Source organism: Babylonia areolata, chromosome 8, assembly GCF_041734735.1.
Source record: "Babylonia areolata isolate BAREFJ2019XMU chromosome 8, ASM4173473v1, whole genome shotgun sequence".
Classification (NCBI taxonomy): domain Eukaryota; kingdom Metazoa; phylum Mollusca; class Gastropoda; order Neogastropoda; family Buccinidae; genus Babylonia; species Babylonia areolata.
Genome location: NC_134883.1, coordinates 49,559,401 through 49,586,900, shown reverse-complemented (window position 1 = coordinate 49,586,900; position 27,500 = coordinate 49,559,401). Strand labels below are relative to the sequence as shown.

The following is a 27,500-nucleotide window of genomic DNA, read 5'->3' as shown; positions in this document are numbered from 1 at the left end:
TTATCATCCTCCTCTTCCTCATCATCATCATAATCATAACAGGAGTAATAATAATGAAGAGGATGATACATATATCTTATATGTATTTCTATGGTGTGTGTGTGTGTGTGTGTGTGTGTTGTGTGTGTGCAGATGCACTGAAGAAAAGCCTCAGCCCGAGCCAGCTTCAAGAAGACCTGGGAAACCTGGGTACGAAGAAATTAACAGGAATGTGTTACTGAAGAAAAAAATATCTGTGTCTTTGTCTACAAATGAAGGACATGCTTTCAGATTCTGGAAACAGCCCAACTTGGTACTTTTTTAAAATCTATTTTTGATAAACATTTTTATCGTCAATATTTATTCTTTCTGATGAGTCATTCGGATGAGACGATAAACTGAGGATCTGTGTGCGGCATGTACCGTAAAGTTCGGTCTATAAGCCGCGACTTTTTACCCCAGCTTCAACCTCTGCGGCTTATACAATGATGCGGCTTATTTGCGGATTGTGGCACTAGCAGTATTTTCGCTTGCTTTTCTTTGTGTTGTTCCCGCTTGTGTTTATTTCATAACCTACAGTATCGACAGCTTTTCTTAGTATCAGTATGTGTTCCGGTACCGGAAATAAGTGCGGCTTATAAACCGGTGCGGCTTATGTGTGCATAAAGTTCAATTTTTTCCAAAATTTAGTGGGTGCGGCTTATATACCAGTGCGCTCAATAGACCGAACTTTACGGTACATAGAGCATGTAACAGCAACAAAAGGGTTGTCCATAGGAAATATACAAAAAAATGGATGGCTGGCTTATATACCAGTGTGCTCAATAGACCGAACTTTACGGTACATAGAGCATGTAGCAGCAACAAAAGGGTTGTCCACAGGAAAACAGATAGACTGGCAGGTAGAAAATATACAAAAAAAGGATGGCCATGAAACAAATGGGTCACTGTAGCAGAGCAGACAGAATTTCATCATGAGAAATCTGTTGTTACAAATCATTAATACAATACAATACAATACAATATACATTGATTAATACATTAAAAAACAGAATAAAAAAAAAGAATAAAAAGAACAAAATAATGTAAAAACGAATCACACATACACCACACACACACACACACACACATGATATTTGTGTCTTTATGTATATGTGTGTCTATATGTCTATATAAATATATGTATATCTGTATATGTATTTGTCAGTACATATCTCTCTCTCTCTATCTCTGTATATATTATGTTTGTTGGTCACTATATGTGTGTATGTATGTATGTGTGCGTATGAGAGAATATATGTTCTCAGTAACTATATGGGCTGGGTATGTAGTTATTCAGGGTGCTTGCAGTGATTGTAGGCAACAGGGGTGACGACAGTGTGACGACATTTTCGGTGTTTGTGATAACCGTCATGCAGGGCTTTTCTTTCTTTCAGGACTGTCAGAGGAAAAAGCGACCTTCTTCACGCAGCAGGTAAACAATTCATTGGCTTACTCGCTTTGGTATCTGTACAACACCCTTATGAGTTTGCTTCAGTGTGTGTGTGTGTGTGTGTCTGTGTGTGTGTGCACGTAACACACCACACCACAATGCAATGCGGTACAGTGATACACGAACCAGCACAAGAAAATACAGTACAACACCGTACAGCACAGCAAAACACAGCACGGTACAGTGTGGAGAGATCTTTGTGTGTGGCCAGTTTCAGGTCAACCCGGCCGTGCTGCCCAAGGGGGGGCTCTTGACCTTACGCTGACGGTCATCATCATGACACAATATGACAGGACACAGGACAACACAGTACAACACTGCACAACACAACACAACACTGTACAACACAACACTGTACAACACTGCACAACACAGTAGATCACAACACAGTAGAACACAACACTGTACAACACAACACGCCACATCGCAGTACAACTCAACACATTACAACACAGCACAGTACAACTCAACGCAGTACAACACAGCACAGCACAACTCAACACAACACAGCACAGTACAACTCAACGCAGTACAACACAGCACAGCACAACTCAACACAACACAGCACAGTACAACTCAACGCAGTACAACACAGCACAGCACAACTCAACACAACACAGCACAGTGGAACACAACACAATATAACACAGCACAGTGCAACACTTTACAACACAACACAGCACAGTACAACTCAACGCAGTACAGCACAGCACAGCACAACTCAACACAACACAGCACAGTACAACACAACACAGCACAGTACAACTCAACGCAGTACAGCACAGCACAGCACAACTCAACACAACACAGCACAGCACAACTCAACACAACACAGCACAGCACAACTCAACACAACGCAGCACAGTAGAAACACAACACAATATAACACAGCCCACTGCAGCACTTTACAAACACAGCACAGCACAGTACAACTCAACGCAGTACAGCACAGCACAACCCAACACAACACAGCACAGTACAACTCTACACAGCACAACTCAACACAACGCAGCACAGTAGAAACACAACACAATATAACACAGCCCACTGCAGCACTTTACAAACACAGCACAGCACAGCACAGCACAACTCAACACAACGCAGCACAGTAGAAACACAACACAATATAACACAGCCCAGTGCAGCACTTTACAAACACAGCACAGCACAGCACAGCACAATACAGTACAGACAGGTGTGTGTGTGGACAGTTTCAGGCCAACCAAGCCGTGCTGTCCAAGGGAGCTCTGGACCTGACGCTGATGGTCAACCAGCTGGTGGATATGGAGTGGAAGTTTGGAGGTGAGACCCCCGTGTGGGCAGGCAGTTTCAGTTTCAGTTTCAGTTTCAGTAGCTCAAGGAGGCGTCACTGCGTTCGGACAAATCCATATACGCTACACCACATCTGCCAAGCAGATGCCTGACCAGCAGCGTAACCCAACGCGCTTAGTCAGGCCTTGAGAAAAAAAAAAGAAGAAAAAAAAAGGGGGTGAATAAATAATAGATAAATAAAAAATGACTACTGCCACTACTAATAATATGCACAAGGCGCAAAAACTTGATAAAGTCAAATATAAGTGTACATAAATAAATAAATAATAATTATAATATAAAAAAAGTAGTAGTAATAATAATAACAATAATAATAATAATGGCACCTTCCCATATTTCTCAGCACGTATGGACGTTGGGCTGCATGTGTGCACAGTGTGTGTGTGTGTGCATCTTTTAGAATTGAGTTTATAGTGTTCTTAGCTCTGAAATTTGTCTGGGGGGATTTGTTTGCTCGATTGAGTGTGTGTGAATGTGTGTGTGTGTGTGTGTGTGTGTGATTCCCCCCCCCCCCTCCCGAGACATCACAGTTCAAGACTGAACATTCCAAACCATCCACATGACCTCCACACCACCACACACATGACGTCCAAAAAACAAACAGCTGCTCGTTCCATTGCACCCACCCACCTACCCCATCCCTCAGTCATTTTCTTCGTCTTCTTCTTCATTCATGGGCTGCAACTTCCACATTCACTCCTATGCACATGAGTGGGCTTTTACATGTATGACTGTTTTTTACCCAGCGATGTAGGCAGCCACACTCCAATTCAGGGGTGTGCATGCTGGGAATGTTCTTGTTTCCATAACCCACCGAACGCTGACATGGATTACAGGATCTCTAACGCGCATATTAGTGGAGTGATGGCCTAGAGGTAACGCGTCCGCCTAGGAAGCAAGAGAATCTGTGCGCGCTGGTTCGAATCACGGCAGAGCCCCCGAAATTTTCTCCCCCTCCACTAGACCTTGAGTGGTGGTCTGGACGCTAGTCATTCGGATGAGACGATAAACTGAGGTCCCGTGTGCAACAAAAGGGTTGTTCCTGGCAAAATTCTGTAGAAAAATCCACTTCAATAGGAAAAACAAATAAAACTGCACACAGGAAAAAATACCAAAAAATGGGTGGCGCTGTAGTATGGCGACGCGCTCTCCCTGGGGAGAGCAGCCCGAATTTCACACAGAGAAATCTGTTGTGATAAAAAGAAATACAAATACAAATTTGATCTTCTGCTTGCATATACACAAGAAGGGGGGTTCAGGCACCAGCCAGCAGATCTGCACATATGTTGACCATGGAGATAAGAAAAATCTCCACCCTTTACCCACCAGGCAGTGTTAGCAAGATTCGAACCCGGGACCCTCAGATTGAAAGTCCAGCGCTTTAACCACTCAGCTATTGCACCAGTCCCTCATGTCATGTTAACTTTTTCCATTCATTATCAAAAGATATGCCCAGCTGACTGTGTGCACCAGAGGGTCACAGTGTGTGGTGGTGGTGGGTTTTTTGTTTTTGCTTTTTTTTGTTTTTTTTGTTTTTTACAGTGGGGTTAAGTTTTTAACAAAATTTTCAAACCTTGTTTTACAGTAGAATGTGAGCGCATTTGTGAAAAAGTTTTCCTTGTGTGACTTACATTTATTTGGCTGTCAGAGAGGAAAAAAAAGAGAGAAAAAAAAAGAGAAAGAATTAAAGAGAAACCTGAACAAAAACACCAGCCTATGTCCATCCCTCGTTGTCCACCTCAGTTGCCTGCAGATCATGGAACACCCCTTTTGTTGTTGTTGGTGTTGTTGTTGGTGGTGGTGGTGGTGGTGCATCAACATCATGCCTTCCTCACTGATAGGTCCCACCCCCCCCCACACACACACACCAGTTTTACAGTTTACATGTCTGTGTGACTTCTAAGTATGGACATTTGATCATCCCTATTTGATGATACAATTACAATAATTGTGATGGAATATCTGGACTTTTGAATGACCTGGTGTATTAGTCAGTGTGTGTCCTTTCTGTTCACATACATACAACTGCATTCATGACATTATTTACAGCACTGATATTGTACAGGACATAAGTAAATGAACCAAGAGGCGAAATAAGTATTAGCACATCAGTCTTTTTTTTCCTCATGAATTACCTTTAAGCACTGATGTTCAAGAGTTTTGATATATCATATGTCGCTCAAATATTGAACATATTTGGGATGTGGATGATGTAGTCGTGTTTTTTTTTTTTTTTTTTTTTTTTTTTTTCAGTACTTGATACTTGTTTTTCCAGTTAAGATATTATTTACATTGTGGTGGTGGGGTTTGGTTTGCAGTGACTGCTTCCAGCAGTGAACTGGATCGAGTGGGCAACACTTTCCTGCAGGTAACTGTGTGTGTTCGGCTTTCGTTTTCACCTTCCTCTTCTCCTCTCGTTATAAAAAAAAAGGTTAAAGATTCCACAGCGTTTAAAGTACAGCCGTCAGGGCAGTGAATCCATATCCACTGTGTTCCGGTCTCGGCATAGGAAGGTGAGGCCCAGTCCTCTCCTGCTGCTGTGTTAAAGTTCCCCGTCTGTTTTGTTTTTTTATATTGATGATGATGGAGGAGGAGGAGGATGACGATGATGATGACGATGTTGCTATGGAGGTCCATTTTGGTTTGGGACTGTGTGACAAGGTAACAGTCCCAAAGTCTGTGGCCTTTCATGCCCTGCTCTCATGGTGACCTCAGTTTCGATACCCCTCCACTTCTGTGCTTGGGGTGAGTCCTGTCAATGTCTTCAGTGTCAGCAGATTCATGGGGGGCTGTTGTTTGGGGGACGTGGTGGCGGTCTCAACTCTGGGACTCCACGACTAAGCCATTATTGTCGTTAGAGGGGGGCTTAGTAGGTGGTGTCCTAAGTACGTTAGATCAGAACACGCACCACTGAACACCACCAAAGTGACTCTGCAGCAGCACAGGGTCTCCTCTGGTGTGTGGCCTCCTGGTGACCTAACATTGATGGTTCCACGTGGACTGCCGACGCTGGAACTGGGATGGACGAACCCGGGTGTGGCTGTGTATGGGGGAATTAAGAATGAGCAGCATGGGAGTAACGCCACTGAAACGGTGCAGATGATGGGGCAGCCAAAAAAAAAAAAAGAAAAAAAGTTCACCATCTGAAGTCAGGTACTCCATTCACACCTTGGGAGGATTGAGGACAGTTGGGAGGAAAGTACTTTTCCTCAGGACACAGTGCCAGGCTGAACTGGGGGTCTTGAACCCCTGATCATCAGCAAACACTGGAATCAAGTCCCAGTGCCTACCCAGTTCTGTCATGGTGGCTCTGTTTCATCCGTTCCTAACGTCTGATTGTCAGTTGTGTCCAACTATGACCATCGGAACAAAACTCCGTATCAGCGACACAGAGCAGTGCCCTTGCAGAACAGGCAGCCAGACAATAGAACATCTGCTGCAGTCCTGTCCGCTCCACCAAGCGCTCCGCGAGAAAACCTGGCCCGACTGGCCCTACGGAGGACTGGAGGACCTGCGATGTACTGCCACCTTTGTCGAGGAGACGGGGAAATCCATCTGATAAATGACGAACGAGACAACAACAACCATCGGAACAGGGCTACTGCTGTCCAGACTATGGTTGTGCTAGACTTAGATTATAGGGGAGTCTATTATAGGGGAGTCTTACCCAAGTTACATCTCCACTCTTTCGGTCAAGAGGGCTGTAGAACAGTTGGCATCGATGATGATAACAGATAATTATAAATGTATTCATAAAGCACTAAGGTCAGAGCGGCTTTCACACCCAACTTTCACTTGCGTGCAAAACTAAAAAACAACAAGAAGGAACAAACGAAAAAAACAAAAGGATGAAAGGCAAAAGACTCATGTTTGTGTTCATGATTTATTTGTTGATGTGCTGTGTGTTCTTTATTGATATGATGTGTATTATTTGCTGATGTGTTATTTGTTGATGTGTTATTTATTGATGTGATGTGTATTATTTGCTGATGTGTTATTTGTTGATGTGTTATTTATTGATATGATGTGTATTGTTTCCTGATGTGTTATTTGTTGATGTGTTATTTATTGATATGATGTGTATTATTTGCTGATGTGTTATTTGTTGATGTGTTATTTATTGATATTATGTGTATTATTTGCTGATGTGGTATTTGTTGACGTGCTGTGTGTTCTTTATTGATGTGATGTGTCTTACCTGTTGCTGTTAAATGTTATTTGTTGATGTGATGCGTGTTATTTGTTGATGAGCTGTGTTATTTGTTGACGTGCTGTGTGTTGTTTGTTGATGCGATGTGTGCTATTTGTTGATGTGCTGTGTGCTATCTGTTGATGCGATGTGCGTCATTTGCTGACGTGATGCATGCAGTTTGTTGACGTGCTGTGTGATGTTTGTTGATGTGACATATGTCATTTACTGACATGATTCCTGCCGTTGTTGCATGACAGTTGAAACTGGTGATCAACACCGGCAACGGGACCAAGAATGTGTACATGGGTGAGTCCTTGAATTCAAATCTTGCGGTAAATGCAAACTGTACTGAATGCTCATGTTCTAAAAAAGTGATCGCGCTTAATATGTCTAATGTTCCGGAGTGCTCAAACCAGAAGACAAGTTTCTGTGAATCTACAGACAACAAAGTTGAATCTCTACTTAGCTTACCTTCAACTTTATTTTTGTCCTTTTCATTGTAATATATTATCATTTCTAAATGCACCAGGGTCACATGGAGTATTAGTATGAATGTATATGTGTGTGTGTGTGTGTGTGTTCGTGTGTTTGTGTGAGTGTGTGTGTGCATGTGTATATGTATATGAGCATGTTCATGTGTGTGTTTGTCATGCGCGTATGTGTACGTGTGCGTAGGCATGCATATATTTTTGTGTGAGGTGTGTGTGTGTGTGCATGTGAACATGTTTGTGCGTCCATGTGTGTGTGTGTGTGTGTGTGTGAAAACTGCGAACAGAATAAAGATTTTTTAATAAAAGAATCAAGAAGGCAGTACACGCAAAAAAACAGTAACCGAAAACACAATGTGACGCACTACTTCACTCATGACAGCGTTACTTTGTGTGTACGCGCTTGTGATTTTATGGGTTTCATGTATCTTAATGTTAGTTTACTGCCGATTTCATTGGCGTGATATATGCTGTGAGAGGGTGCGGGCGCACAAGCGTTCATGCGTGTGTGTGTCTGTGCTCGTGTGCATTTTACTTCTAAACACGATTTATTTGATGGATGTTCTAATATGCTGGATGTTTTTATTTGTTTACATTGTTGTGCAATACGTTATTGTCTTAACGTGTGCATGTGTGTGTGTGCATTTTACATTTATATACGATCTATTTGTTGGATTTTTTGTTGTTGACATTGTTGTACACTACCTTGTCTTTATACGTATGTGTGTGTGGGGGGGATGAGGGTGAGAGTTAAATATTTATATTTTATGCTGGATATTTTCTGTCGGTATACATTGTTGTGCAATACTTAAGTCTTAATGTGTGCGCATGTGTGGGGGGTGCATGGGTGTGGGGTTGTTTTAGTCAGCTACTGAGAGTTTATATCTGACTTGCTTTAGTGTATTGTATGGTACACATGTTCATTTTTACGTTGGTGTCTACAACGAGCCTGTGACTGCGCACGTTAATTTCCATGTGGATTAATAAAGTGTTTTTGAATTGAATTTGAATGGACTGTCTTTGTTTTCTCCAGAGCTGAGTCTGCCCCAGTTCTACTCCTTTCTACACGAGATGGAAAAGGCCAAAGCCAGCCTGGAGTATCTGAGTTAGCTGCACACTGCCTGTGCTTATTTGTTATCGGTAACTGTGCTGCATGGGTAGCTGTACTGTGTATGTATGGTGGTCTTTCTGTTTTCTCCATCGTTTGAATGTGTGGTTGATGGACTGATTGTGTGTGTGTGTGTGTGTGTTTGATATTGTTAGACTGAAGTTGTGATTCAATGTGTATGTGTGTGTGTTTGTGCCTGTTTGTTTCGTGTTTGTTTTGTTTGATATTGTTAGACTGAAGTTGTGATTCATTATTTGTGTGTGTGTGTGTGTGTGTTTTATTTGATATTGTTAGACTGAAGTTGTGATCCAATGTTTTGTATAGCTATAGTATCCTCGACACCCAAAACGGGGGGAAAGGATTACTTTTTTTGATTCTGTGTGTGTGTGTGTGTGTGTGTGTGTGTGTTATTCATGTAGAAGTTTTGTTTTCAATCAGATTTTTCCTAAAACAATGAAGACTGGTTTGAATGGAGCATGTGTGAGTGCATGTGTTTGCGTTTCTTTGTGTGCATGTGTGTTATTCATGACGAAGACCGGTTTGAATTCTTCAAGAGTTCAAGCTATCAATATTCACCTTGATAAGAAATTACTTTCCACACAATGTTGTGAAATATATACATATACTGCTCAAGATGAAAAACATCTGTTGTGTGCCACCTCCCTGGTGTTCATCAAAGAGTGTGTGTGTAAGTGTTAGTGTGTGTGTTTATGTGTGTGTGTGTTGTGTGCCAGTGTTAGCAAGTGTGTGTGTGTTGTGTGCAAGTGTTAGTGAGTGTGTTTATGTGTGTGTGTGTGTGTTGTGTGCCAGTGTTAGTAAGTGTGTTTATGTGTGTGTGTGTGTGTGTGTTGTGTGCAAGTGTTAGTGAGTGTGTTTATGTGTGTGTGTGTGTGTGTGTTGTGTGCAAGTGTTAGTGAGTGTGTTTATGTGTTTGTGTTGTGTGCCAGTGTTAGTGAGTGTGTTTATGTGTGTGTGTGTGTGTGTGTTGTGAGCCAGTGTTAGTGAGTGTGTGTTTGTGTTGTGTGCCAGTGTTAGTGTGTTTATGTGTGTGTGTTGTGTGCCAGTGTTAGTGTGTTTATGTGTGTGTGTGTGTGTGTTGTGTGCAAGTGTTAGTGAGTGTGTTTATGTGTGTGTGTGTGTGTTGTGTGCAAGTGTTAGTGTGTTTATGTGTGTATGTTGTGTGCAAGTGTTAGTGTGTGTGTTTATGTGTGTGTGTGTGTGTGTGTGTGTGTTGTGTGCCAGTGTTAGCAAGTGTGTTTATGTGTGTGTGTGTGTGGTGTGTGCCAGTGTTAGCGAGTGTGTTTATGTGTGTGTGTGTGTGTGTTTGTGTGTGCATGTGTGTTGTTTGCCAGTGTTAGCAAGTGTGTGTGTGTGTGTGTGTGTGTGTTGTGTGCCAGTGTTAGCAAGAGTCTGTGTGTGTGTGTGTGTAGTTTTTTTTTTCCTTCCCTCATGACAAATCAAGTTTATGAACCCCCCAGGCCAGGAAAATTGACATGTCATATGAAATCAACAGAAAAGAAAAAATTCCCCACCACCATAACACACACACACACACACATGCACACAGATACACACACACACGTGCCCACAGACGCACACAAATCACTAGCAAAAAAAAAAAAAAAAAAAAGAAGAAACAAAACAGCTTTAGCTTTACAATACATCAGCACATTTCATTTCTGTCATTTCCCTTCTTGTTTCCAATTACTGGTCACTTGATTAAAACAGAACAATCACAGTCTAAATAAACTTAAATCAGATGTAAGTATCACAATGAAGAGAGTGTGGTAAAGTTCAACAGCTGCAACTTGGGGAAAAAAAACCCAACTACATAGCTCATACAAGTACCTCCTGTTGATCAAATTGGTGGACACGAGTGTGCCATCTCTGTGTGTTAACTTGTCTTTTTTATTTATTTATTTTAAAAAATTATTTATCTATTTATTTATTTTATTTTCATTATTATTACTTATTTATTTATTTTTTAATTATGTTATTATTATTTATGTAGTTTTTTTTTTGTTTGTTTTTTTTTTCTCAAGGCCTGACAAAGCACGTTGGGTTATGCTGCTGGTCAGGCATCTGCTTGGCAGATGTGGTGTAGCGTATATGGAATTGTCCGAACGCAGCGACACCTCCTTGAGCTACTGAAACTGAAACTCTATACAAACAGAATTGTAGAGTGGCGGCCTAGTGGCAGCGTGTCTGCCTAGGAAGCTAGAACATTTGAGCCCACGGGATCGAATTCCACACATGGTAGTATTTCTCGGCCCCCCCACCCCTTCCGCTAAACCCTTGAGTAGTGGTCTGGATACTAATCATTTGGGATGAGATGATAACACCAAGGTCCCATGTGGAGTTCACACTTAGCACAGGTAAAAGTGCCCAAGGCAGCAAAGGGGTTGTTGTCCTTGGCTTTGATTTATTATCTCGTCCGAAAGACAAGTGCCCTGGCCACCACTCGAAAGACATGACACATTAGGGTACATGTATCTTTCATGAACCTGGAGACAGTAGATTTCCCTGACAACTCTAATCTTAACATTCAACAACTGACATCACTAAAACATCATCTTAACATTAAATATGACATCACTAAAACATCACCTTAACATTCAATATCTCAAATCACTAAAACATCATCATAACATTAAATATCTGACATCACCAAAACATCACCTTAACATTCAATATCTGACATCACTAAAACATCATCATAACATTAAACATCTGACATCACTAAAACATCACCTTAACATTCAATATCTGACATCACTAAAACATCATCATAACATTAAACATCTGACATCACTAAAACATCACCTTAACATTCAATATCTGACATCACTAAAACATCGCCTTATTTAATTTTTTTGTCTAGAATCACATTATGTGGCCAGACGTTAAACTGAAGAACACATACCTTAAAATTCAATGACTGACATCACAAAAATATCTTAAAATTCAACAGGTTACACACATTAACAACACAGGTAGCTACAACTCATTTGATGGAATGCATGCCAATTTGTATTTTATTAGCACAGGCTGCATTGACCTAGATGAGGATTTAATGTTTATTTTTGTGAAATTAATGTCAATACACATTTTTCTTTCTATAACATGCTTTGCATATGTGTGTGTGTGTGTGTGTGTGTGCATGCTTCCAATCTGTGTTCGTCTACTGCAGTAAATCTGTCCTATTTTTGAAGTGATGGCCTAGAGGTAATGCGTCCGCTAGGAAGCGAGAGAATCTGAGAACACTGGTTTGAATCACGGCTCAGCCGCCGATATTTTCTCCCGTCTACACTAGACCTTGAGTGGTGGTCTGGACGCTAGTCATTCAGATGAGACGATAAACCGAGGTCCCGTGTGCAGCATGCACTCAGCGCACGTAAAAGAACCCATGGCAACAAAAGGGTTGTTCCTGGCAAAATTCTGTAAAAAAAAAATCCACTTCCATAGGAAAAACAAATAAAACTGCACGCAGGAAAAAATACAAAAAAAATAAAAAATGGGTGGAGCTGTAGTGTAGCAACGCACTCTCCCTGGGGAGAGCAGCCTGAATTTCACACAGAGAAATCTGTTGTGATTAAAATCACAATACATGAAAAAAAAAAATCTTTGGAAGCACAGCAGCTACTGTGTTATACTGAACACCACTGAAAAAAAAAAAAAAAAAAAAGCTTGCATACTTGTTCACACTTTACACTTGGTATTCCACACCACACACTTGCAACACAATATTAGGAAATCAAATATATTTTTGATTTTGGCTTGACAAGAAGATACATAGTTCTCAGTGACCACTCTTTTGACACACAATGATCTCTCCCAGCTAATCATCACAAAATGACTGCTTGGAATGATATACAAACTTGTGGAAATGAACGTTTCAATGGCACATCAATTCCAGCCAAGGTTCCCCATAAAAAAAAAACCGGGTTATAGTCATTTATCAAAACCATTCAGTTAATCAAAACTCTTCAAAATACAAAACAATAACTTTTGAAAATAGCCATCAATGAACATATAAGTGTAGTATGATAAAACTCTCGAAAACACAATTGTGTATAATTTTTGTTTGTAAATAAACAAAATTTGCCCAGCAACAAGCAACAATGACAGAACAATAACGGACTTGGAAAAAAAAAAACCACACATAGAATTTTTATCCATCTTAGAATGACCAGCAATATGTAAAGTATTTCGCAAGCGAATTTCAAAACAATTTTTCAGGCCAATGGAATTTTTGACCTGCGGGATACCCCCGAGACAGGGGCAACAGATGGAGTTTCCTGCGACTGTGCCTTTTGAGTCAAACAACAGCTTGGGTGTCGCCTTGGATTGTCGTCTTTTATCAAGACCTGTCTCATTGGGTTTTATTTATTGATTTATTTTTTATTTTTTTACCATCTTCTGTGAGTGGGAGGTGATGGTAGGGTTGGGTTGAGGGGGGTGCTGTGATATGTATAAGTCGACATGAAAATGATAGGTCATTATAAATATATATATCTCTCTCTCTATATATATATATTTACATATTTACACACACACACAGTGATAAGAAACTCTAGGGAGAGCTGGACAGTACAAGGTCTTCAGAGAAGAAGCCCCCCTCAGTCAAGAGTTTCAGCCCTTAACTCCTTACACTCTAAGGGGGCCGGGCCAGGTCATGACTCCTGGATGCCCTTGTATTGCCGCCTTTTATATACATACATACATATATATATATATATAGAGAGAGAGAGAGAGAGAGAGAGGGTATACTAAATCCAAGCCTAGGTGTCTTCACTTTCCAAAAAGAAGTGGAGGAAGTCTTAAAAAAAAAAAGAAAAAAAAAGGGCTTGACTTCAAACCCCCTCATGTTTTTTTTCTCTCTTTTTTTTTTTTTTTAACCCCCCTGTACAACATAATAGTGTGGAGGAAAACGAGTGCAGATAAGAACTAAGCATCCCTGCTCTTATCTGAAAATAACTCTGCAAAGATTACAATAAATGTAAAATGGAAACCCTTCAGAAACTGCAACTGGGAGCATCTGCATTCTCTGTGTGGGAGAGAGTCAACAAAACATATAAGCATAATTTTTTTTAGTGTTCCTTATTCACTGAAGTCACATCATAGTCATGGTATAAGCTTCTTCTTCATCTTCTTTTTTTAGCGTGCCCAGGCCATGTTCAGTCAGTCAGTAACGGTATAATCAATCCAGGAATCTAAAGACATTTCTGTCCACACACAAGGTTTCTGTCTCTCTCACTTGTACACACACACACACACACTTTTGTCACATTAAAAGCAGTACACGTTGCAATGCAACACAGTCCACACAATATGAACAGTACACACAAACATCCACACACACACTTCGTTGTGATTTCCAATAAAAATTAAAACATTTTATAGGGAAAGCATAAGACTAGAATGCTGTTCCTTCTTTTAATATTCTCCCACTTCATGGTCTATAATTCAAGTACGTTTCTGATGTTTTCCCCTCCATAAAGTCAGCTTAAATATCTTTTTTCAATGAAATCCATTTCCGAATGGAAACATGAGATATTGTTTGACACTGGACTGTATTCTCACACAAACAAAATATGAAAGAAATCGTTTGATACTGTGTTGATATCAACACCACACTAGTTCTGTTAGAACAATGTTGAAAAAACACAGATACATGGCAGAGTGAAAAGAAAGAAACTTAAAACACACACACACACACACAAAATGAAGATATTCCTCACACACACACACACACACACACACACACACACAAAATGAAGATATTCCTCACACACACACACACACAAAATGAAGATATTCCTAACAAGATCTTTCCTGGTAAGATCACTTCTTGAATAAACTTTCCAGATTCATCAATGCAGTCAGCTTTAACTCCTTCACCAACAAGCCGCATCTGTGTGAAAAACTGTCCCAAGTGCCAAATATTTTAGACTCAACGTTTCTCAGTCACACAATCTGATCATGTCAAAAAATAAACAAAGGACTTGTTCACTTCAAACTCAGTCAGGGTGTAAAACTTAGTTACTGTTGTACTGCACAGGAAACTGACTGCAGCTGTACAGCTTTGTTACACTGTGAAAAATGGTCCTTCTAACATGACCCCTTGATATCAGCTACAGTTGCCAATGGTGGTGAACTGATGGTCGACTAAAGTTGCCTATGGCGGCAAAAGAGTTAAACCCTTGACTGTTCTGCTGGCATGCGGTGTATCTCATTGGGCACACAAATAATGTGTTGTCTTGGATGCCCACTGTACATCCAAACACCATGCTCTTTCCGTTTCGTTCAGCTCGGCAGAGAAGTTGTCTGAGGTGAGAAGAATTTCCTCCCTTGATTGCCCTGTGCTCTGGGAAGGAAGGTGGTGATGTGTGTCGTGTGTAAGTCGAGTTGCATCTTATCAAAATGATTATCACTGTGAGTGTCGATAGTAGCAAACACATCATGGTGATACGTCTTCTCGTATGTCTGTGCTATGTTCTCCCCCCCCCTATTTTTTAATTAAAAGTTGTTTTTTTGTTTTTCTTTTTTTTTTTTATCTCCAACAGCTTTGGAAGTATGACTGAACTAAGATGACAAGCATGATTTAAAAAAAGAATGTTCCCATTCTTTTGTCAATTTTATCACCACAAACCGCAGCGAAATGCGTCAGCAGCGAAATGCGTCAGCAGCGAAAGGGTCAACTCATTCAGCCCTGCTGCCTGAGCAATGCTCTGGCATCAGATCTTGTTCCATGATTCCTACATTTGCTTAAACTGCAGACAAAGGGAACCACCTTATACAATATTTCCAGCTGTGTCCATATATATGTAAAAAAAAAAAAAAAATTGGAGGGGGGTAAAAAAAAAACATAATTGGTATCAGTATACATCCTGCGTTTTACCCCACAATCAGTGTGTCAGGAAAGCCTGCCCAGGCTGTAGACCCCTCAGGGTTGAATGGGTTAAGGTGAGCACAGCTGATGCCGACCTGCACTTGCAATGAATCGGCATGGCTTTAGAAACAGGTGATGGTGGGGGTGGGAAGGAGTGTGTGTGTGTGTGTGTGTGGGGGGTGCGTGATGACCAGCTGTAGGGGAAGGGAGTGTAGGAGATGCCGTATGATGTGTTCCTGGGGGGTGGGGAGGAGTGTGGGGGGGTGGTGCGTGATGACAAGCTGTAGGGGAAGGGAGTGTAGGAGATGCCGTATGATGTGCTCCTGGGGGGTGGGGAGGAGTGGGGGGAGGGGGGGGGTGCGTGATGACCAGCTGTAGGGGGAGGGAGTGTAGGAGATGCCGTATGATGTGTTCCTGGGGGGTGGGGAGGAGTGTGTGTGTGGGGGGGGTGCGTGATGACCAGCTGTAGGGGGAGGGAGTGTAGGAGATGCCGTATGATGTGTTCCTGGGGGGTGGGGAGGAGTGTGTGTGTGGGGGGGGGGTGCGTGATGACAAGCTGTAGGGGGAGGGAGTGTAGGAGATGCCGTATGATGTGCTCCTGGGGGGGGGGGAGGAGTGTGTGTGTGTGGGGGGGGGGGGGGTGCGTGATGACCAGCTGTAGGGGAAGGGAGTGTAGGAGATGCCGTATGATGTGTTCCTGGGGGGGGGGGGGGAGGAGTGTGTGTGTGGGGGGGTGCGTGATGACCAGCTGTAGGGGAAGGGAGTGTAGGAGATGCCGTAGGATGTGTTCCTGGGGGGTGGGGAGGAGTGTGGGGGGGGTGGGGGGGGTGCGTGATGACCAGCTGTAGGAGGAGGGAGCGTAGGAGATGCCGTAGGATGTGTTCCTGGGGGGTGGGGAGGGGCAGAGGAGGAGGCAGTGGATGAAGGAAGCAATCGGCTGTAGGAGAAAGGAGAGTAGGTGATGCCGTAAGAGGTGCGTGCAGGGGGGTGTGCGGGGGAGGGGGCGGGGTGGAGGAGGCTGGGGGCGATCAGCTGTAGAGAGAGAAAGGAGTGCAGGAGATGCCGCACTAAGTGTGCAGTAGAGGGGGGCGGGGGGGGGGGAGGGGGGGGAGACAGAAGGGAGTGTTAGAGATGCCATACGAGGTGTGCTGGGGGGGGGGGGGGGGAGGAGGCAGCGGACAGAGGGAGCTATCAGCTGTAGAGAGAGAAAGGAGTGTAGTAGATGCTGTAAGATGTTTGTGAGCGGGAATGTCGAGGGTATCAGCTGTTAGAGGGGGAATGGAGTGCAGGAGATGCTGTCGGAAGTGTGTGTGTGGGAGGTACAGGGGTAGAGGCAGGGAGCGACCAGCTGTGGAAGGGAGATAGGAGTGTAGTAGATGGCATAAGATGTGTGCTGGGCTGGAGGGAGGAGGCAGGGGGCGGAGAGAGCAATCGGCTGCAGAGAGAGAGAGAAAGGAGTGCAGTAGATGCCGTAAGATGTTTGTGTGTGGGAAGGTCGGGGGTGGGAGGTCGTAGGGGACGGAGGGAGCGATCAGCTGTAGAGAGAGAAGGGCGTATAGGAGATGCCGTACGAGGTGTGTGTGGGGGGGGGGGGGGGGGGGTCGTGGGTGGACGGACGGAGGGAGCGATCAGCTGTAGAGAGAGAAGGGCGTATAGGAGATACCGTACGAGGTGTGCGGGGGGGTGGGGCGGAGGGCAGCCCCAGCACTGTGGAGCAGCCTCATACTCTGGGCAGGGAACCTGGCTGCCAGCAACTCCTCCTCCAGGGCTGTAGGGGTGGGCATGTCAGACACCGTGCGGGGCCGACTCAGCAACACGTAGCGACTGTAACAAGGTAAGATAAGGTACGGTAAGGCAAGGTAAGGCAAGGTAAGGTACGTTAAGGTAAGGTAAGGGACTGTAGGGGTGGGCATGTCAGACACTGTGCGGGGCCGACTCAGCAACACGTGGCGACTGTAACAAGGTAAGGTAAGGTAAGGTAAGGTAAGGTAAGGTAAAGTAAGGTAAGGTAAGGTACGTTAAGGTAAGATAAGGGACTGTAGGGGTGGGCATGTCAGACACTGTGCGGGGCCGACTCGGCAACACGTAGCGACTGTAACAAGGTAAGGTAAGGTAAGGTAAGGTAAGGGCTGTAGGGGTGGGCACGTCAGACACCATGCAGGGCCGACTCAGCAACACGTAGCGACTGTAACAAGGTAAGGTAAGGTAAGGTAAGGTAAGGTAAGGTAAGGTAAGGTAAGGGACTGTAGGGGTGGGCACATCAGACACCATGCAGGACTGACTCAGCAACACGTAGCGACTGTAACAAGGTAAGGTAAGGTAAGGTACCTTACACTTAGGTATGGTAGACTATGGTAGAGGAGGAAGAGGAGGCGGAAAAGAGGAAGAACAAGAAAAAGATGATGGAGAAGAAGAAGGAACAGAAAAAGATGATGATGATGAAGAAGACATTGAAGAAGAAGAAGGAGAAAAAGGAGGAGGAGCAACAGAAGAAGAATATGACGATGACGAAGTAGAAAAGATGATGATGATGAAGAAGATGGCAAAGTTTCTGGAAGAAGAAAAAGATGATGAAGAAGACAATGACGATGAAGAAAGAGAAGATGATGACAATGACGATGAAGAAAGAGATGGTGAAGACTATGACGATGAAGAAGAGGAAACAGAAAAAAACAACAACAGAAGAAGCAGAAGATGAAGAAAAAGGTGATGACAAAGAAGAAGAGGAAGAAGATGATGAAGAAGGAACAGAAAGAGAAGACGACGATGACAAAGACAAAGACGAAAGAAGATGACAAAGAAGAAGCAGAAGAAGAAGAAGAAAAAGCAGAAGATGAAGAAGGAACAGAAGAAGATGATGATGACAAAGTGGAAGGAAGAGGAGGAGGAGGAGAAGAGGAAGAAGAAGAAGAAAAAGCAGAAGATGGTGAAGAAGAAGCAACAGCAGAAGATGAAGCAGAAAAAACAAGAAGAAGAAGAAGAAGACAACGAAGAAGAAGGAACAGAAGACGATAATGATGATGAAGAAGAAAAAGCAGCAGAAGAAGAAGGATCAGAAGTAGAAGACGACGACGACGAAGAAGCAACAGAAGGAAGAGCAGAAGAAGGAGCAGAAGAAGAAGGAGCAGGAGGAGGAGCAGAAGAAGTAAAAGAAGGAGAAGGAGCAGAAGGAAGAGCAGAAGGAGGAGCAGAAGAAGTAAAAGGAGCAGAAGGAGAAGGAGCAGAAGGAGGAGCAGGAGAAGGAGCAGGAGAAGGAGCAGAAGGAGGAGCAGAAGTAGAAGGAGCAGAAGTAGAAGGAGCAGAAGGAGGAGCAGAAGAAGTAAAAGGAGCAGAAGGAGAAGGAGCAGAAGGAGGAGCAGAAGGAGCAGAAGGAGGAGCAGAAGTAGAAGGAGCAGAAGGAGGAGCAGAAGAAGTAAAAGGAGCAGAAGGAGAAGGAGCAGAAGGAGGAGCAGAAGAAGGAGAAGGAAGAAGGAAAAGGAGAAGGAGGAGCAGAAGAAGGAGCAGAAGGAGGAGCAGAAGAAGGAGCAGGAGGAGGAGCAGAAGGAGCAGAAGGAGGAGCAGAAGAAGGAGCAGAAGGAGGAGCAGAAGAAGTAAAAGGAGCAGAAGGAGAAGGAGCAGAAGGAGGAGCAGAAGGAGGAGCAGAAGGAGGAGCAGGAGAAGTAGAAGGAGGAGGAGCAGAAGAAGTAGAAGGAGCAGAAGGAGGAGAAGGAGCAGAAGGCGGAGCAGAAGAAGTAGAAGAAGCAGAAGGAGAAGGAGGAGGAGGAGGAGCAGAAGCATCAGCTGTGTGACCTGCACTTGCTGGGGATGGACTTGCTGGAGGGGGGCCGCAGGGCGCGGGGGTTGCGGGGGTCCAGCAGCCAGGGGTCCACCCGCACTTTGTGTTGGCGGGGCGCCGCGGGGCTGCTCTCCCCAGAGGTCTCTCGGAGACGGAACCTGCACACCACACACCAGGAAATTCTTCTCATTGTTAGACGGGCGCAACAGCCGAGTGGTTACAGGATTGGACTTTCAATCTGAGGGCCCTGGGTTCGTATCTTGGTCATACCACCAACACAGGTGCCGCCGCCGTCACCCCCTCATAGCCCCCCCCCCCCCCCCCCCGCCCCCTCTCACGTGACGGGCTGTTAATCACCTAGCTGTTCACACACAAAACAGCCACCCACCACCCACACACAGTACCCATACCACCAACACTGGTACCCCTCCCCCCCACCCTCCCTCACCTGAAGGGCTGTTCATCCCCTAGCTGTTTACATACTACATACACACACATCCCCCACCCACCCACCAACACTGGTACCCCTCCCCCCCACCCTCCCTCACCTGAAGGGCTGTTCATCCCCTAGCTGTTCACAAACACAACACCCACCCACCCACCCACACAGGTGCCGCTACCCCCCCCTCCCTCACCTCCACTCCCTCTCACCTGAAGGGCTGTTCATCCCCCAGCTGTTCCTTCTCTCTCTGCACCTGTCGCTGCAGCAGCTTCTCCTGCAGTGCCGCCGCCCTTCCCCCGCCGCCACCACCACCACCACCTTCCCACGATGCTCCTCCCGCTCCTTTGTCGACGGCCGTCTGGGGGCGACTGGCACTGGGGGTGGGGGTGGGGGCGGGCGTGGGGACCTGGGCGTGCAGGAAGGAGGGGTTGGCTGTCTTGGGTCGGGACAGCTTGCCCGGAGAGTCCGCTGTTCCTAAACCTGGGGGTCAACAGGTCACTTCACCTCAGCTCGTTTTTTTTTTTTTTTTTTCTCTCTCAAGGCCTGACTAAGCGCGTTGGGTTACGCTGCTGGTCAGGCATCTGCTTGGCAGATGTGGTGTAGCGTATATGGTTTTGTCTGAACGCAGTGACGCCTCCTTGAGCTACTGAAACTGAAACTGAAACTCAGTTTCAAGTTTTCAGTTACTCAAGGAGGCGTCACTGCATTTCCGACAAATCACATAATCGTAAGCTATTCATCATATATGTTGCTATGCAGATGCCTGACCAGCAGCGTAACCCAACATGCATAGTCAGGCCTCGAGGAGACAAAAAAAAGAGCATAAATAAATGGATACATCATCAAATCAACGAATAAAGAAACAAACAAACAAAATAAAAAGGAAATAAAATAGAAAGAAAAAAAATAGGTAAGCAGATAGATTAGGAAATAACATGAAATGTAGGGGGGAAAAACCCCCACTGACAATACTAATAATAAATAAACAAACAAATAAGCAAACAAATGTAAATGATTTGGGTCAACACATCGCGCCAACACACACAAGTGTCAGTATATCACAAAGTTTTTGGCAATATCCACATTATTTCTTTCTCCGTGTTCTTTGTATTCAGCTTCATTCCGAAGGCAGAGACAGGCGCAATAGCCGAGTGGTTAAAGCGTTGGACTGTCAGTCTGAGGGTCCCGCGTTCGAATCACGGTGACGGCGCCTGGTGGGTAAAGGGTGGAGATTTTTACGATCTCCCAGGTCAACGTATGTGTAGACCTGCTAGTGCCTGAACCCCCTTCGTGTGTATATGCAGGCAGAAGATCAAATACGCACGTTAAAGATCCTGTAATCCATGTCAACGTTCGGTGGGTTATGGAAACAAGAACATACCCAGCATGCACACCCCTGAAAACATGGTGGGGTAAAAACAGTCATACACGTAAAAGCCCACTCGTGTGCATACGAGTGAACGCAGGAGAAGAAGAATTCCGAAGGCAGAAAAAAGTAGTAATTGATATAAATAACCTATACACTCTACATTTCTTCCCCTCTAAAATGCCCTGTAAAAAAGGCTGATAAAAGAGTGAAAGGGAAGAAATATATCTCAGCTTAGTTTTGTTCAAAACTCATGTATGTTCACGTCTTCTAGTTATGATGACATCCGTCACATATTCAGTATGTACATGTGACAGGACAGGACTTTATATAAGATTTTCTTGTTGTCCTGTTCATCGATATCTGTGTTGTATTGTGACATGTTCCAAATAAAATACTGTTTAAACCAAGGGAAGAAATGTAGCGTAAACTGACAACCTTTTCCGTCTTCAAAACAAATGAGCACAGGGAAAGAAATCGGTGGATGTTGCCAAGTTTCCTTCGCTCAGAATCGAAAGTTTCAAATCAGGTGTACAGTTCAGTGGCATCTCTCACCCTGGTTATAAACACGCCACAACACAAAGTGTCGATGCAGTCAAACGTTTTCTTAATAGTCAGAATGGAAAGTTTCAACTTAGCATGTATATCTCGTTCAAGAGAAAAGAATGGTACAGAGTACAATGGAAAAGACTTAACAATTGCATCGGGGATACAAGGGATAATGGGGGGGGGGGGGGGGGGGGGGGCTGGATAGTACATACAAAGAACAAACTTAGATTGGAAACCGAAGGACAAATACAGTAGTATTTCAGACGCACATGCGTATACATATAAAAGCTTGTGCATGCTAATTCTCACCCGCATGCATATACACACTCCACCCACCGCCCCACCACACACACACACACACACCATTTCTCAGATGACTGCCAATTATACAGTGAAATTAGAATAGAATTCATACACAAAATTCAAAAAATACCTTTCAAATATCAAAACCAGTCAGCTAATACTGGAAGATAAACTTGTGTGAATGTTTGGAAACTGTGTCAATAACTGCTGCCAAAAACGCCATAGTGGATAGGAACGATTCAATCTCTTCTTCCATATGTATTATCATCATTTTGTTTTGCTTTTTGTGAGTGGTACACATAACTTTGCATGCGTGTCTTATAAACCTTGTGAAGGGTTAACTGACATTAAAACGGATTCCGATTCACACACATTATCATCATAATTTTGTTTTGCTTTTTGTGAGCGGTACACGTAACTTTGCATGCGTGTCTTATAAACCTTGTGAAGGGTTAACTCTCTCCACACGAACGGCAAAAGAGATGACGTTAACAGCGTTTCACCCCAGTTACCATCATCAAAATATTGCAAGCGGAAGGCTCTTATACTGAAGAGGTGAATGTTGACAAAGAATACCACAATTCTGACGACGGAAGCTAAAGGTTGGGTCATTCAGACACCCACTGGACATCCGAGGGGTCTGTGTAGAGGAGAAGAGAGGACTGGCCGTACTGAGTGAGTTAACTGACATTTAAACGGATTCTGATTCACACACACCTGCCAAGTGCCCCTTGTGCTGCGGTGCCGACTTGACTCGCTGCTGGTGCATCATCTGGCGTCTCTGCTGAGCTGCGTGGGCCCTCAGCACTCGTTGCATTCGGAGCAGCATGTGTCTGTGTACACGTGTAGTGCTTTATACATTGTGACTATCCTCTGTGTACACGTGTAGTGGTTTACACATCTCTGTGTAAACGTGTAGTGATTTACACATGACTATTCTCTGTGTACACGTGTAGTGGTTTACACATCTCTGTGTACACGTGTAGTGGTTTACACATTGTGATCATTCTCTGTGTACACGTGTAGTGGTTTACACATTGTGATCATTCTCTGTGTACACGTGTAGTGGTTTACACATTGTGACCATTCTCTGTGTACACGTGTAGTGGTTTACACATTGTGATCATTCTCTGTGTACACGTGTAGTGGTTTACACATCTCTGTGTACACGTGTAGTGGTTTACACATCGTGACTATTCTCTGTGTACACGTGTAGTGGTTTACACATCTGTGTGTAAACGTGTAGTGATTTACACTTCATGACAATTCTCTGTGTACATGTGTAGTGGTTTACACACTGTGACTATTCTCTGTGTACATGTGTAGTGGTTTACACATTGTGACCATTCTCTGTGTACACGTGTAGTGGTTTACACATCTGTGTATACGTGTAGTGGTTTACACTTCATGACCATTCTCTGTGTACATGTGTAGTGGTTTACACACTGTGACTATTCTCTGTGTACACGTGTAGTGGTTTACACATTGTGACTATTCTCTGTGTACACGTGTAGTTGTTTACACATTGTGACTATTCTCCGTGAACATGTGTAGTGGTTTACAAATTATGACCATTCTCTGTGTAAACATATAGTGGTTTACACATCGTGATAATTCTCTGTGTACATGTGTAGTGGTTTACACCTCATGCCGATTATCTGTGTACACATGTAGTGGTTAACACATCATGACCATTTCCTGTGTACATGAGTAGCAGTCTTCAGTTTTACGTTTTCCCACTCTGCTATCAGACCAGTAAAAACAGAACACGAGAAAATGTAGAGGAGGTGGTGTGTTGGTGAATGCATTGCCATGACTATATTCTCTGTGTGTGTGGTTCGTCCATCGGGATCGACGAGGACCATCTAGTCATCCTGGGGGTGGGTGGGTTGGGCTCTGTTGGTGCGCACATGACTGGTCAGGCCAATCTGCGCCCGGAAGGTTCTGACGCAGTGTGGACAGGGGATGGTGGCGGCTGTCGGGGACTTGCTGGCACTGCTTTTCCTGGCCTGTCTGCGTTGCTCTGCTGCAGCGATTCTGTTGGCCTCACAGGATTTGGCGCCTTTGTGGACAGCTGAACGCCACTTTGGTCTGTCCATTGCATTCAGCTCCCATGTGTCGTGGCTGATGAAGGCCTTCAGAGAAGCTGTGTACACGTGTGTTCAAAGCAGCACCTCTGACCTCACATACATACGTGTGACCCAAGGCTTTGTGAATGGAAAAAGACATGCTGTATGTTTATGAAGCTGATGTTTGGGACGTTCTGAAATTTTTTTTAGAACACACACACACACACAAAAAAGAGTGAAGATCATGCTCAAGTCTGATGCCAGGATCACCCACCACAAACAAGAGTTGTTTCCCTTTGCCAATTCTCAGCCCCACAAACCCAGGCGATCATGACCAGAAGCCGTACCGTACCGTACCGGCCTTGGTAAATGTGCAGCAATGCAGTTTTGATTAGAATGTAGCAGCGTCCGAGTGACCCTCTGAAGGCGTGGTCTGGGTCACCCCAAGATTTATGGTAAGAGTTCCCCAGGACCCCCAAGGTTCTTAACTTAGGCCTGGGTCAAAATGTATTAAATTGTATTGTATTGTATTGCATTACTTTTTTTAGCCAAAGCAAATTTCTCTGTGTGAAAATCAGGCTGCTCTCCCTTGGCAGAGCATGTTACCGCGTTACAACACGACCAATATATATATATATATATATTTTCCCCTTTTTTCGATGTCTGTCTGCAAGTGTTTTTCTTTTACTTTCAAAGTGGATCTTTCTGCAGAATTTTGCCAGGAGTGGCATTTTTGGTTGTTGCTGCTGTGGCTTCTTTCACAAACGCTATGTGTGTGCTGTACATGGGACATCGGCTTGTTGGCTCATCTGAATGACTAGCACCCGGGTCTTGTAGATGAGGGAGTAAATTAAAATCATCCCCGGGGGACTCGAACCTCGTGGGACACTGGCTTCTCTAAGGGAGGTGCATTGGCGCTACACCACCGCTGCACAGCACTGCACATACCTCTCCAGCACCCGCTCATGCCACTTCTCCTCAAAGGTGACCCCTTTGTTCACGTACAGCTTCTCGCTGCCTTTGGCCGGGTCTCTGGGAAACACAACAGTCACACAGTGCTAGGAATTACCCGTAATTCAATTTCCTACTACTACTACTACTACTAGTATTACTAATATTAATACGTATTTTTTCTATGGCGCGATATCCAGCACCAATGCTGCCCAAAGCGCCTTACATCGTAGCTGACTATAAACATGCCTTAAAAAAACACAACAACCGCTATCTAACAATGGAAAACATCCAGTGTATTCATACAAATGCAAAAGCACACTAAAAATTATAAAAGCTATGAAATAAATAAGGCTGAGATTAAAACAAAATGCATTTCATAGAACAAACACCCCCCCTCCCCCCCACACACAGATATATAAATGTCCCTCCATTACACACACACACACACACACACTGACATTAAATATCAACTGCACTAAAAACAAAACTGCATAAGAATTAAAATATTTCTTATTTTCTAACACAGAATTCTGTTCGGACACACTAACACGCCTACCCACTTACACACGCGTACCAGAGCATTGTAACCTCACAAACACATGCACGCACACACGCACGCACACACACACACTAACAATGAATAACTTTTATACGGTGCAATTTCCAGTACAAATGTTGCCAACTGCGACCAAGGTCAAAGCAAACATGACCTAAAAACAGAACCAAAGCTCTGTGTCAATCAGTGTGTACACCAACTGCACTAGTATGGTATCCTGTATTGTGGGAACTATTTGAATGGAAATTTTTGTGCCTTTAACAGTGAAGGCAGTATGTCATTTCTATCAAGCGTTTGGCTTTAAACACAATGCAAATTTAAACAAGAGAGGCAAGGCCTTCAAGACTCACTTGCGATAAATTAAGTCCCCTAGCATTAATTACAGAATAATTTCCCTTTTTTACACTCTGCATCAAAACGTTTGCAAAATAAATAAAAATTCCATGCTTAGCAAAAGAAGTTCCTGTTTGAACAAAAAATGATAATAATGACTCCTCTTGTTGTTGTGTCAGAATAAGAGGTCAAAGTGCCAAGTTTAGGTGAATACAAATAATATAACAGTAAATGCAGTTTGCATATAATTAGGCTTCTTTCTTTCTTTTTTTTTGGTGCCCATCCCAGAGGTGCGATATTGTATAAACAAGATGAATGGAAAGAACTGAATTTGTCCTATTTTTATGCCAAATTTGGTAAAAACTGACAAAGTATTTGCAGAGAAAATGTCCATGTTAAAGTTTACCACGGACACACAGACACACACAGACAACCGAACACCGGGTTAAAACATAGACTCACTTTGTTTACACAAGTGAGTCAAAAAAGAAGAAAAAAAAAGAAAAAGAAAAGACCCGTATCATGAACCACAGAAAACAGGTCACAACTACAGTCAATATTGCTTAAAATAAGCATGAAAATTGCTGTTTAATTAGGTCCCTGAATTTAGAATACCATTACTATAATCAGAAATGCGTTTGGACAAATCCATATAAGCCTCATCTGCCAGACAGACGACTGACAGAAGCATAACCCAACGTACTTGTCAGGCCTTGAGTGCATATGCACATACATATAATTATATTTGCATACCTATCAGAGTGGATTTCTTCCACAGAATTTTGCCAGAGGACAACACTGTCAGTGCCATGGGCTTTTTCTTTCAGTGCCATGGGCTTTTTTCTTTCAGTGCCATGGGCTTTTTTCTTTCAGTGCCATGGGCTTTTTTCTTTCAGTGCCATGGGCTTTTTTCTTTCAGTGCCATGGGCTTGGGCTTTTTTCTTTCAGTGCCATGGCTTTTTTCTTTCAGTGCCATGGGCTTGGGCTTTTTTCTTTCAGTGCCATGGGCTTTTTTCTTTCAGTGCCATGGGCTTTTTTCTTTCAGTGCCATGGCTTTTTTCTTTCATTGCCATGGGCTTGGGCTTTTTTCTTTCAGTGCCATGGCTTTTTTCTTTCAGTGCCATGGGCTTGGGCTTTTTTCTTTCAGTGCCATGGCTTTTTTCTTTCAGTGCCATGGGCTTTTTTCTTTCAGTGCCATGGGCTTTTTCTTTCAGTGCCATGGGCTTTTTCTTTCAGTGCCATGGGCTTGGGCTTTTTTCTTTCAGTGCCATGGGCTTTTTCTTTCAGTGCCATGGGCTTTTTCTTTCAGTGCCATGGCTTTTTTCTTTCAGTGCCATGGGCTTGGGCTTTTTTCTTTCAGTGCCATGGCTTTTTTCTTTCAGTGCCATGGCTTTTTTCTTTCAGTGCCATGGGCTTTTTCTTTCAGTGCCATGGGCTTTTTCTTTCTTTTTCTTTCAGTGCCATGGGCTTTTTTCTTTCAGTGCACCAAGTACCTGCTGCACACGGAACCACTGTTTATCGACTCTTACGAATGACTAGAGGCTCACTTTGATTTTCCCAGTCAAACTTTAGGAGAAAGGGTGATGAGAGCAAGATTCGAACCCAGATCCTCACAGACACTGTACTGACAGATATGCATCTTATCTAGCAACCATATAATATTCGAATGT

The 27,500-nt window shown here is 43.6% G+C and overlaps 2 protein-coding genes across 5 annotated transcripts in view; one reads left to right on the top strand and one right to left on the bottom strand.

Moving 5' to 3' along the window:
- The window catches only part of LOC143284914 (COMM domain-containing protein 7-like), a 14,648-nt gene extending 5,365 nt beyond the window's left edge, over window positions 1–9,283 (top strand). The window contains exons 4-9 of the mRNA XM_076592056.1: window positions 133–189; window positions 1,416–1,453; window positions 2,683–2,773; window positions 5,122–5,171; window positions 7,253–7,301; window positions 8,517–9,283. Coding sequence (XP_076448171.1) covers window positions 133–189; window positions 1,416–1,453; window positions 2,683–2,773; window positions 5,122–5,171; window positions 7,253–7,301; window positions 8,517–8,593 — 362 coding nt within the window. The 3' untranslated portion in view covers window positions 8,594–9,283. The remainder of the gene's footprint in view (window positions 1–132; window positions 190–1,415; window positions 1,454–2,682; window positions 2,774–5,121; window positions 5,172–7,252; window positions 7,302–8,516) is intronic.
- Window positions 9,284–17,089: 7,806 nt separating this feature from the next.
- The window catches only part of LOC143284909 (uncharacterized), a 140,596-nt gene continuing 130,185 nt past the window's right edge, over window positions 17,090–27,500 (bottom strand). For all 4 annotated transcript variants that reach the window (XM_076592048.1, XM_076592049.1, XM_076592050.1 and 1 more), the window contains 5 exons: window positions 24,936–25,019; window positions 22,636–22,751; window positions 19,910–20,180; window positions 19,273–19,416; window positions 17,090–17,307 (listed from right to left, as the gene is read on the bottom strand). In XM_076592048.1, the coding sequence (XP_076448163.1) occupies window positions 17,112–17,307; window positions 19,273–19,416; window positions 19,910–20,180; window positions 22,636–22,751; window positions 24,936–25,019 (811 nt within the window). In that variant the 3' untranslated portion in view covers window positions 17,090–17,111. The remainder of the gene's footprint in view (window positions 17,308–19,272; window positions 19,417–19,909; window positions 20,181–22,635; window positions 22,752–24,935; window positions 25,020–27,500) is intronic.